This window comes from Rhincodon typus, chromosome 13 (assembly GCF_021869965.1).
Source record: "Rhincodon typus isolate 14 chromosome 13, sRhiTyp1.1, whole genome shotgun sequence".
Lineage (NCBI taxonomy): Eukaryota > Metazoa > Chordata > Chondrichthyes > Orectolobiformes > Rhincodontidae > Rhincodon > Rhincodon typus.
The window spans coordinates 32,104,467-32,116,977 of NC_063344.1; the positions used below are offsets into that span (position 1 = coordinate 32,104,467).

General features: G+C 38.2%; 1 protein-coding gene across 1 annotated transcript; it reads right to left on the reverse strand.

Annotated features, from left to right (window-relative positions):
- Positions 1-7,321: 7,321 nt before the first annotated feature.
- On the reverse strand, positions 7,322-9,076 carry nppc (natriuretic peptide C). Its single transcript, XM_020524053.2, has 3 exons — positions 8,873-9,076; positions 8,041-8,324; positions 7,322-7,536 (listed from the first exon to the last, which is right to left on the reverse strand). Exons 1-2 carry the CDS (start codon positions 8,960-8,962, stop codon positions 8,061-8,063), a joined length of 354 nt encoding a protein of 117 aa, XP_020379642.1. The 5' UTR covers positions 8,963-9,076; the 3' UTR covers positions 7,322-7,536; positions 8,041-8,060.
- Between the last annotated feature and the right edge of the window lie 3,435 nt (positions 9,077-12,511).

Below are 12,511 nucleotides of genomic sequence, written 5' to 3' on the forward strand. Positions count from 1 at the left end.
CACACACACACACACACACACACACACACACACACACACACACACACACATCCTCTCTCTCACACATGTTGTCTCCCAAGCCCCACACACAGTATCTGTCTCTCTCGCGCTCTCTCTCTCTCACACACACACCAAACACACAGTGTATCTATGGGGTGAATTTGTACTGGCAGATACATTCTATTTTCTTCAAAAAGCAGGCAATTTATAGACAGTCAGTCAATGTGGCGTTTTATAAATTCTTACTTTAGAAATAAAACCAGTCTGACTCCAAGCCAAAACACAAATAGATTCTAAACAAGGCCTCACACCTAACATGCATTGTCTGTCACCTCTTGTTTACACTGATAAAACCTTTAGTTCTCTCAGGACAATGACTCCAAAGGAATTTGGGCATTTAAATAATCAATTAAAACTTTCTAACTGATTGAAGATTTAATGGCATCTTAGGTTTGTTTAGTACATCCTTATCAGTGGTGTGATCCTTTTAATCTTTTACTTTTTCAATGTCTGATGCTATCTCTCTCACTATCACCTGGAGGAGGAGTAAAGCTGCGAAAGCTTGTGTTTTCAAATAAACCTGTTGGACTATAACTTGATGTCAAGTGATTTGTGACCTTGTTTCTACCCCACTAACACCATTGTTTAATCAATGATTAGTAAGCCTGTACAGATTTTAAAATGCTTGCTTTTCTCTCCATTCTGTGCTGATTATGCCAAAAAGGGAATCATCAACATTTCCATTAGTCAGAAAGAAGTCGTAGATTTACTTAAACATTTGTTTTATGATATTCCTTGTGTAAACAAGCAGACACATTAGCATCTGCAGTACTTTATTTTTATATTAAAGATCTGAAATAAAAACAGTAGCTGCTGGTGTCGTTCAGCAGGTCTATTAGTATCTGTGGAGAGAGAAACAAACTCTTCTTGCCACAGATGCTGCCAGACCTGTTGAGTTCCTCCAGCACATTCTATTTTTATTAATGAATGAGATGGTAAACCCTGCCTGCAGGATAACTTAAATATAAATCTGTTTCTGGATCTTCATACTCGGTCTTAATATGAAATCAAGTGTGCAAAAGAAATGTTTCTTCTGCTTACTATAATCATGACATTTATGAAATTTGTCACATTAAATATATCGAATGTGACAAACTGATGCATGTGAATTATTCGTGTTTGCTATTTTTCCATATCAAAAGGATCAGATGTAATGGTGGGCATTCCTTAACGCTTTTGATCAATTACTTAGCGGTACAAGAATATATTATTCATCCTAAATTGCATTATTCCTATTCATTACACAGAATCATAGAGTCATGCCGCATGGAAACAGACCCATCAGTCCAACTTGTCCATGCTGACTAGGTATCCTAGTCCCATTTGCCTGTGTTTGGCCCATATCCCTCCTTTTAACTGTTGTAATTGTACCCGCCTCTATCACTTCCTCTGGTAGCTCATTCCATACACACTAGCCTCCGTGTGAAAAGTTTCCGGACAGGTCCCTTTTAAATCTTTCCCCTCTCACCTTAAACTGTCTAGTTTTGTGCTCCCTTACCCTGGGGAAAGACCTTTGCTATTCACCTTATCTATGCCCCACATGGTATGTTTTGGTTAAAACAGAATGTATGTTAACCAGTAATGGAAGCTGGAAGATTTGTAGTATTATCTTGCTTTTAATTGGAGCACTCCCTTTCCCATGTCCGTTATACCACAGTCACAGAGCAGTGAGTCCAGTTGGTTTCTGTGAGTGTTTAAGCTTCATGTGAGCTTTACTTCATCTAACCCTGCCAATATAAGAATCTCAATCACTGACTTTTGAACTTCTACCGGCTGCTTTTGAACTAATTCTTGTAAGAGTGGGAAAGACAGTTAAGTGCACACAATGTAGCTTCTTATGACATTAGGAGAGGTGATTGGCTAGTGCTATTATCACTAGCCTATTAATTCAGAAACTAAACCAATGTTCTGGGGATCTGCGTTCAATTCCCACCACAGCAAGTGATGGGATTTGAATTCAAGAAAGATATCTGGAATTAAGAATCTATTGATAACCATTGCTGATTATCATGAAAACCCCATCTGGTTTACTAATGTCCTTCAAAGAAGGAAATATGCCATCCTCACCAGGTCTGGTCTATGTGTGATTCCAGACCCACGGCAATGTAATTGACTGTCATGTGCCCTTTGAAATGGCCTAGCAAGCCACTCAGTTGTATCAATATTGATGAAGTCTCAACAAAGAAACGAAATTGGACAGACCACTTAGCATCAAGCTAGGCACTGGAAATGACAACAGCAAAACCAGCCGTGTCAACTCTGCACAGTCCACTTTGCAAACACAGTGCTGAAACTGGGAGAGTAATAACCTGACAATGCCCCAGACAACACCATCACCATCTCTGGATATGTCCTGCCCCATGCTAAATGAGTCAGATTTCAAACAGATCTAGCAACTGAAGACTGGGCAGTCATTAGGTACTGTCAACCATCCACAGAGCAGAACTGTACTCCAAAAAAATTAGCAAACTCATGTCTTGGCATATCCCAAACTCAACCATTACTGTCAAGCCAGAGGATCAACGCTGGTTCAGTGGAGATTGCAGAGGGTGTGCCAGGAATAGCACCTGAAAATGAGGTGTCAACCTGGTGAAGCTCCCAAACAGGACTACTTGCAAGTCATACAGCATAAACAGCAAGTGATAAAGCTAAACAATCCCATAACCAATGAATCAGATCTAAGCTCTGCAGCCCTGCCACATCCAGTCATGAATGGTGGTGGACAATTAAACAATTTTGCTGGAGAAGGAGCCTCCACAAATATCTCCATCCTCAATGATGTAATGCCATATCAGTACAAAAGATAAGGCTGAAGCACTCGCAACAGTCTTCAGCTGGAACTGCCAAGTAGATGGTCCATCTCAGCCTCCTCCACTGGTTCCAGATTCACAGATGCCAGCCTTCAGCCAATTTGATTCACTCCAGGTGATATCAAGAAACAGTTTGAGGCACTGGATACTGTAGAGGCGATAGGCTCCGACAACATTCTGGCAATGGTACTGAAACTTGTGCTTCAGAACTTGCTGCTCCCCTATCCAAGCTGTTCCAATACAGTTACAACATTTTCATCTAGTGACAATTTAGAAAATTGCCCCGGTATGTCTTGTGCACAAAAAGCAGGACAAATCCAAGCTGGCCAGTTATTAACCCATCAGTCTACTGTCGAACATCAGTAAAATGATGGAAGGTGCCATCAACAGTGCTATCAAGCAGCACCTGTTCATCAAGAATGTGTTTAGTGATTTCAATTGTAGATCCTGCCAGGGCAAGTCAGCTCCTGACCTCCTTACAGCCTTGGTATAAACATTGACACAAGAGCTAAATTCCTGAGGTGATGTGACATTGACAGCCTTGACGACAAAGCCACATAGTGGCATCAAGAAGCCCTAGCAGAACTGATACCAAATCAATGGGAATCAAGGGGACAACTCTAGCACATAGCAGGATGGTTGTGATTGTTGGAGGTAAGTCATTTCAGTTCCAGGACATCTCTGCAGGAGTTCCTCCGGGTAGTATCCTAGGCCCAACCATCTTCAGCTGTTTCATCCATGACCTTCCTTCCATCACAAGATCAGAAGTGGGAATGTTGGCTGATGACTGGACAATGTTCAGCACCATTTGTGACTCCTCAGATACTGAAGTAGTCATGTTGACATGCAACAAGATCTGGACAATATCCAGGGACTTCAGCGGTTCAAGAAGGCAACTCAGCACGACCTTCTCAAGGGACAGGCAATAAATGCTGGCCAGCCAGCAATGTCCATGCCAATCGAGTAAATAAATGGATAAGTAGTAATGATTTTTTTTCTTTGATGTAGATTGTTTTATTAGTTATGGTTTCAACTGAAGTCTCTTTCATCACCAAGAACAAAATGGTGGCCAGCAGACATTCTTTTGGGAGAACCAAGCAGACCTGTTCATAAATAAATTAATAACATGGTTCTTTTGATAGTTGATGATGAAATTTTAATAGCTGCCAGATTTGTAGGACGAATCTATAACCTTAATTATTACTATACATGAAGTTAGTCTCATTGGAACAAGTGTGATAGGGCATTATTATATTGTCTACAATTGATTACATTTTGTTCATTTTGATTCCATCATTAAAAACTCAGAAACATAAATGATTTAATTTTGGCTCTTAGTCTTGGTGAAAATGTAACATTCATGGGTGTAACATCTCATCTTAACAGAACTGATGGTGGCATGAATCATAAAATAGGGAAACGCCTGCTTTATCCATGAAAACAATACCATTGCTTCTGAAAGCTGCATTTTCAAAAAGATATTTAACCCTTCAAGTACCATTGTCACTTGCCATGCATGTATCATGGTTTAATTTATCAGTGTTTTTGTTCTGTAAATTAGTTTTGAATATAAATAAATGCAGCCCTCATCCAAATTGCTCAATGTAGTTTAGATTGTAAAATGTTCTGTCTTACTGATTGACATAAGATATGGCATTCTATGTGCTCTCCAGCAAACACATTATAAACCACACAAAAAAATTGTTAAATGTGAACTTTGGTAATTTGGCAGAAAATAGAAATGTGAGTCCCAGTGTGTCGGAGAAACCTTCTACTTATGAAACTTATTGTCAAATCAATAAAAAAAAATGCAGAAAACCTTTGATGTACTATTACCCACTAGTAGGGCCTGTCACAAATGTCAGTTGTGTGGCTTCTTATTCAGCTAATGATCAAAAATAACAAATTTCCTTGAGGTAATCAATATATCTTTCAATTTAAGGCTTCGTAATGGGTATTAACCTTTATCTTTGGTTGAATACCCTAAATTGGATGCATCCTCATATCCTAATAGTATCTTTAATTTAATGAAGCTCTTTTTATAATGTGCCTAAGTTAACATTTGTAAGAACATATACTGTATCACAGTATTCAGAAAGTGTCATGATATGTTTTGGGGAAATTAGTGAAATTTGTCACGTTTTATTTTCACAGATTTTTTTTGATAATGCCGACAACGGATCCATGGAGGACAGTTAACAGCTGGCAAACTGCCAACTGAATTGTGTGATTTGAAATGGAACATTAATGTAGCATGTGATTTGAATTGTAATGATGTCAGGATTTTTATTTCATTGTGCAATGGAGAAATAGCATAGTTAGCCTATGGGTCTTAAATAACAAATTAGCTTTATATAATTTAAATTAGATCTGGAAATACACGACCAAAAAGTCTGAATGTGGCATGTCTTGTAAATGCTTGTTATATTTTGTGAAGCTATGATAATACATTTTTAAATTTATAATGGGGTGTATATTGAACTGTAAAAGTCTTTACATCATTGATAAAATGTATGATACACATAGAAAAATACTGCTATGCTGAACACTTTAGTTTTAAATATAGGTTTTTTTTGCCTTGATAAAGAATAAGGGATTTTCATTACAAGAACCCTTCTTGCACCAATTCAATTTTTCTGGGGAAAAAATGGGCATCCATGCTCTCATACATAGAAAAATTATATTGCTTATAAGGTATAATAGTTCTATGCAAATAGGAGGAATTGTTGTTCCTGGAACTGTAAATTGAATCTGTCCTCTAGACTTATAGACATTATTAAGCAGAAATAGCATGTATAACTCCAAAACGCATCTTAGAGAAAAAGTTTAAAGTGTTTCTGCCATATTTTTTCTGTAAAATTGGTTAATGCACTTATGCATAAATATAAATCAGGATGTGTACCTTGTATTTCGCTACTATTTTTTTCTTAAATGCATGTTAAATTTGATGTCTTAAGACAAGGAAACGTTAGCTGCAGATTTGAAACAAAAAGTGCTTAAAGTATCATTCAAAAATCACACAAAACATAGTAAGGTCATAAACTCCACTGAGTCTATCAAGTCAACTAATTTGCAAAATTCTGACAATAAGACTTCATTTTGAACTAAAAACAAAGAATGCTGGAGATCACAACGGGTCGGGCAGCATCAGTGCTGAATAGTCTAGACTATCGAGTCATGTAGACTCGAAACGTCAGCTTGCTTTCTTTCCATGGATGCTGCCTGACATGCTGTGATCTCCAGCATTGTTTTCAGTTCCAGCATCTGCAGTAATTTACTCCTTCAGTTAGAGCTACTCGATGAACAAATTCGAAACGTAAGAACCCTGATGTAATTTATGCCCTGCGTAATATTGCTGTATTGAATACCTGCTTTGTACTGTCTCATTATAGTCAACCCAATACAATTATTTTGCCTTGAATACGGATTTGTTTTAAAAGCTTGCTGCTGGCGATACGTGTCGTGTCTTTTGCTTTTATTAACCTCTGGTCAGTTTAGCTTTTATTTCCTGGTTTCAACCTAATTCAACCTCGCTCCTCTCTGTAGATACATCCACCCTGGGTTGAACTAGGCTCAGCCTCCTGGTATATAGTTCGTAACATCGAAAAGACTTTACAATTTTGAAGTTTGCCTCTTAATTCACAGGAATACAGATGGGTTTGGGGGGGAAAAAAACAATTTTAGGACGAGTGTAGGGAAGGTTGTCAGATGTAAAGTAGTTTTCCAACTAAACCTCCTTCTCGATTGTTACCTTAAATAGTGGAAAATAAATTTATTAATAGTCCTTTCATTTGATCAGTATTAGAAAAAGATGTAATTTCGGAACATTTGAACGAGCTCTCCCCTCAAAATTGTTTAGAAAAGTCTGATTCAGTCCTAGCCTATGTTAAACAGCATTGTAATTATAATCATTATTGCAGTTGCCCAGAAAGCTGCCCTGGACGAAAAGCTGAATTATGTAGAGAGGGTGGGTGTGAAACGGTCATCAGACAGAAACTGGTGTTCAGTGAAGTTATCATCTCACTATTTTGAAGAAAGCGCGCTCAGTAATACCGACTGTCGAACAATGGCAAATCTCTGTTGATATATTTAGTGCAGAGTCAGATGCAAAGAAAGAAAGGAACGAGGGCCAAGTTTCTTTAGAAACAGTTCTGCTTGTATGGAAACAAATGCTAAGAACATCGCGCTGAATTTGAACAAGCGCAGCAAAACACAACAACAAACTACCACCGTGGAGTATTTTCATGTATTGCACGGATTGTAATAAATAAGGAGGCTTCTCAAACTTATGTGAAATGCAATTTAACACGTAACAGCTATTAAGACAAATGTTACAAACTTTGTGTTTCTTTCTGCTGCAATTCACCCTCTCTTCAGTTTGTTACATAAATAAGATTTTATAAATATCTCTCTTTATAAACATATAAATAGTTTAAACATAAATACATTTATGCAGAAATGAAATTATCAATTTATAATAGCGACAATTTACAGCTGCATTAGTTCCTACAACGTTTTCCTTCGCGTTCTTTTCCAGTAAAGATGCTGATGATGTGGTTCGTCGTACCGACAATACGTATTGGCATCGTTTTCTTATTAAACGGTACTTTTACGGAGACAATAAAACGGACAAGTAGTTTTCAGAGCCTATCATCAGCGCGGTGTCCTGTGAAGAGAAATATATTGTCAGTATGGCCGTGTGAGTGTAACTCTAGTTAACTGGGCCCTGTCTAAGGGGATACGTTTCGATTAAATTCAGATCGAACCAATAGCCCCACCTAAAATGGATGACAATACTCAACAAAACGTGCATTTCAAATTACACTCCGTTACGACCTATAGGTTAGATTTTGGAAACTTGCTAGTTAACAAAAACTGTCGAAAACTGTCGCAATATGACTAAAACGCTTTACGTTTCCCTGTTGCAATCACTGTTTAAGTAAATTGAATCTGAAAACAAAATCCTGGATTTCTTTGCTGCAAAATGAAGCCAGTGTCGTGTCTAGTTGCAGCTGCTGTAGACAGCATGCAGTAGACACCAACAGTAAATATGCCATGGAATGCAATAGGAACGGGCGAGAGAACTTTTTTTTTAATTTTGGAGAGAATGTGAACTACCAACAAAAAAAGAAGCAAATTCGTGTTTTGTTTTGTTGCAGTGAGTACTTACCGTCGCTAGGTGTCGCAGATCTAACAACCCAGACCGCTCATCGCTCCTATTCTGTCCAGCTTGCGTCCGAAACAGCCCTTGGACGACCCTTTCTTATTGATTCCTCGGAACTTCCTGGGGTTGTTGTAGTCGTTGAAAAGCCGCCGAGCCCAGGTGCTCTTTGACCTGGTGTCGGGGCTAAGGTCCCGTAAAAACCGGACCTTGGGATTCACAAGTGCAGGGACATCTCTTTCCTCTGAGGAAAGGTACTCAGACAATTCTTCACCTAATAAATGTGCAAGGTCCTGTAAAGGGAAGCGGAAATAGACAATACATTAACTCAACGTATGTGTAAAGTAGTTCAATGACCTTGCTTACGATAATAAAATGGTAAACAGTATTCCGTTTATGTACTTACCTTATATCTGAAATTTTCACCAAGACACAGTTGGAACTAAACGTGAGATCACATACTACCAGCTAATCAGCATTTATCAATGTAACATGGCAATTCACAAAAATGTATTCACATGCAATTCAATAACTGTTATAAAGGTTGATATAATTGAAGAATTGCATCTGTCTTAAAAACAAATTGCATTGTCTTTTCCGGATGCTACTATTTGTAAACAACTTTTTTTTACAGTTGATTAACACTGAACATGCAAATTATTAGTTTCACTACTATTCAACATTAAAAGACAGCGAAAACAGGCAACACGTTTCTAACAAACACGCAATTACTCTTTCCAGCCAGTTTAGTGGTATAGTGTTGGATTACACAAACACTTTTGCATCCTCCCCAATCCGGATCCCCCATGACTTCTTGTCTTCACAATTATCATCAACTTACTGACTGTGAGCGAAACAGGGGGGTTGCTGCCGTCCTTGTGGGCAAAACAGCCAAGAATAGTCCAGAAACCAACATCCAGGAGATGTTCATTCTCGTTTGGTTAGATCGCCAATGTTACGCCTAGATACAATGAAATGAAAATTTGTTGGTTACGTTCTGAGTTCTGCCTGCTTGTAGATCAACGGTCGTCTGCTGTTTTCTCGGCTCCTTTCAATCATTTTATAATGTGAAATTACGTCACCACGCGTCTCTTTTTGGAACTTACTAAGGCCAGAGGAAGGAAAACCCAGCCTTTTCTTCTTCCTTTACTATTTTAGATCATCATCTTCCCCCTGCTGCTTCACTGCAAATTGCTGCCTTTAAAAATTGCAAGCTTTAATGATTCTCCAACAGTGGGTCTATGAGTAAATAATTAAATAGTGGCATCCAGCCAATGGAAACATTGACTATTTTATACTAAGAAGAAAGAATGGGCGGATGGATTGACAAACCATTTATAACTGTACACGGAGAGGATTTTACTTTGATTATGACTTTCTCCCTTTTCTTCAGCAAACGACACACATATACGAAGCAGAATTTCCAAAATTGTCGTACCATCCCCATACTGAGTTGCTTATATCTTGGCACGGGAAGTTTAATAAACCCAAGAACGGAGAGATCGTTGGGTGGCTTCGACATACGTGGAATGAATCAGAAATCACAGGTTCCTTTGACAGTTTTATTGTCTGATTTCCATTCCCACGCCACAGTAGCTCAGATGTGGCGAGAACAATGTGCAAGAACTGCAATAAACAATTCTGGCTACAAACGGTACTAACATTTTTCGGGATGCTTGATGCAATCTATATTATTTACCAATTACCATCAAAACCATTTGAACAATGAAACAGTGACACCATAAGGCAATACAATTGTAAGTGAATTTATTTTAATATAGACATAATCATCTGATGTATATTCATGCAGCAAGATGTAACGCTGAACACAGATTTGGAGTTTAGGTGTGCAAACCACATAGGGAGTGGTCTGGGGTCTCATGATTGACAAAAAAGTCTGAAATATTTTCACTTTTCACTAAAGTAATAACTTACACAATCGGTGACGGGGCCGAAAAGCTTTAGATCGCAAAAGCATATTGCACAAACCGACGCATCTTATTTCTGAAACTGGAAGTAATCTTTAATATCTTGAAAACGGTCCGCTATAATGGGAGGATTCTCTTTATTCGTTAACTTTAGTAAAAGCTGCAACGCTCTGCATTTGAGAAAACAGAATTATCTGTTTCATACAACAGTAAGCATGTGAGATTTTACAGAGCAATCATGCTGATATAATCTGTAATATAAGTTGCCAAAGATAAATTAATATGAAGACGCACTGCAAACCTCAGTGACTATTAATGTTCCCTTTATGAATAGTTTGATCTTGGCTTTGAGGTAATTCGCTGCTTCAATCTCAAAAGAACAACTTCGTAAGAATGGGGACAAATGGTGATCTCATTTATTAAACCACCAATAATTTATGTATATATTCGCAAAAAAAATCATTCAATGATGGGAAATAAATGTTTGTCCGTTTTAATTACACAGAAAAAAAAAATCGGCGCCCGCTTTCAATTAAAATGTAAGGTCGGTAGAACCAAGTTCAGTTCCATTGTTCCAGAGTTGAGGTTATACAACTGAAGGGTTTGCTCTGCCTTTAGCAAATCATTGCGCATCAAATATTCCACACCTTATTAATGTGTTACTTGCGAGATAGATTTTTAAGAATGATAAAAGTTTAAATTGGAAAATTTTGAAATGTAGACCTACAGATATCAGGGTCCAAATACATCAAGTTGTTTCTCCGTCAATTATTTGTCCGTCGTTATTTTCTCTTGGAGGGATGTGAAAAATTGAGGCCCGTTCCATTCATCGGCAGAACAGGCATTTTATCAAAGATTCTCAGCGGGAAGAATGCGCTGCAATGAATTTTGAGTGCAATGTCTGTGAACTGCCTCTTTCATATTCAATCACAGAAATGCTAATACGCCTGATATTCAATGGAAGTCAGGTCGCCTGAACTTGTCAGAAGACATTTTCCTGTCTGTCGCTATATTTCTACGCTTTATGACCCTATATATTCGGATGTTCTTCATTAAATTAAAATTTAAAAGAAATCAGTTTCAATATTTCACTGCATTTCCCGGCGAAATCTCTTTTTTTTTGAGAGAACCCGTAGGAACTCTGCTCTATCCTGGCTATCAATGGTTTGTCGTGTGTATGTGTGTGCTTGGAAGCTACTGTCACATCCGGCTCTAAATTGGGGGCTTTCAAACTGCGATCCATAAACCATGTTACCCCCACTCCAACTGCCTGTCACCTTATCTCTGACATACTTTATTCCAGGACGGACCATTTTAATGTTATGAGCACCGGGTTTTGGAAAGCGTTGTTCTTAATGCACCTATCTCACTGGAATAAAGCTAAACTAGAATACCAATATTTCTTCGGATGATCAAACTAACTTAAATGGAGGCTCAGTCGGAAGTAAGTACCCAATACGGCCAAGCTTTAGTCAGGTTTATAATATTGGAATCAGTTATCAATTTAGGAAGTTCAGAAACAGTTGAATCATTAAATGCGTGACTAATAGAAACACGGAGAATGCTGGAGAAACTCACCTGTGAAGAGAAAAACTGAGTTAAACTTTTCCGGTCCGGTATGGCTTCTTCATGACTGTGATTAATTTTTCAAACTGTCACTTAAAAGAAGTGATGACTCACACCCTAACTGATAAAAAGACGCCTTTCATACAAATGTTTGACAAAGTTCGGTTTGTGGTATTGTGAAAAGATCTGAGTATTCGGAAGTGCGCCGACTATTAACATTTGAACGGGATGGAAGTGACTTGTCGCAAGTGTTTAGCTCAAGGTTTTCTATGCTGTTAGAATTCATGCTCCGCAGTGGATTTCCACGTTGGGAGTCTATAGTAACGTGTTAGACAGCCGCAATCCTTACCATGCTCAGCTGCTTTTCTTATTTCATTGCTTTCTCAACATTATTGTTTTAACTGATCGGTTGCTTTCCCCCAGTCTTAAACTCACTTACACTGAAATTTTAATTTCTTGGTCAATTCTAGGTTTCTACCCACGATACCCTCTATGGTAGGGAGACTTCATTCACAAATGTCCGTTTTTGTCCTTCTTTCGTTCGTTCAATATTGGGGATATCAACTGCAGGAAAGGTCATTGTTTCGGATAACACTTCCGTTCTGTTTGCAACTGCTCAGGCGCTTCACCTCTGGTCTTGGTCTCCAGCAATATTCCAATGAAGCTCAATGTAAGAGCTTCAGGAACAGCTCCACATTTATCCATTTGACACTCTTCAACTTTCCGTACAGAAAACCGAGTACAACAGATTCATGTCCTCATTTCTAACCTCATTTTCCTTTCCCTCTCCTTACTGGATTGGGTTTTACTCTCTTGATAATCTTTCTGTTTGATCATTCTGCTATTCATAGCTTCTTTAGACAGTTTAGCATTGTTTTCTTCCCCTCATTGGCTAGACCAGCTGAGTATCCCCAACATTTTTTATTTTATTTCTGTTCCCTACATTTTGTTTTGCTTCACTATCTCCACTGTTCTTGCATTTACTA

Coding starts and splice junctions, on each gene's coding strand:
- nppc (XM_020524053.2), bottom strand. CDS start 8,962: ATGAACATCTCCTGGATGTTGGTTTCTGGACTATTCTTGGCTGTTTTG. Junction 8,325..8,872: donor CCCTGTTTCGCTCACAGTCA/GTAAGTTGATGA, acceptor TTCCCTTTACAG/GACCTTGCACATTTATTAGG.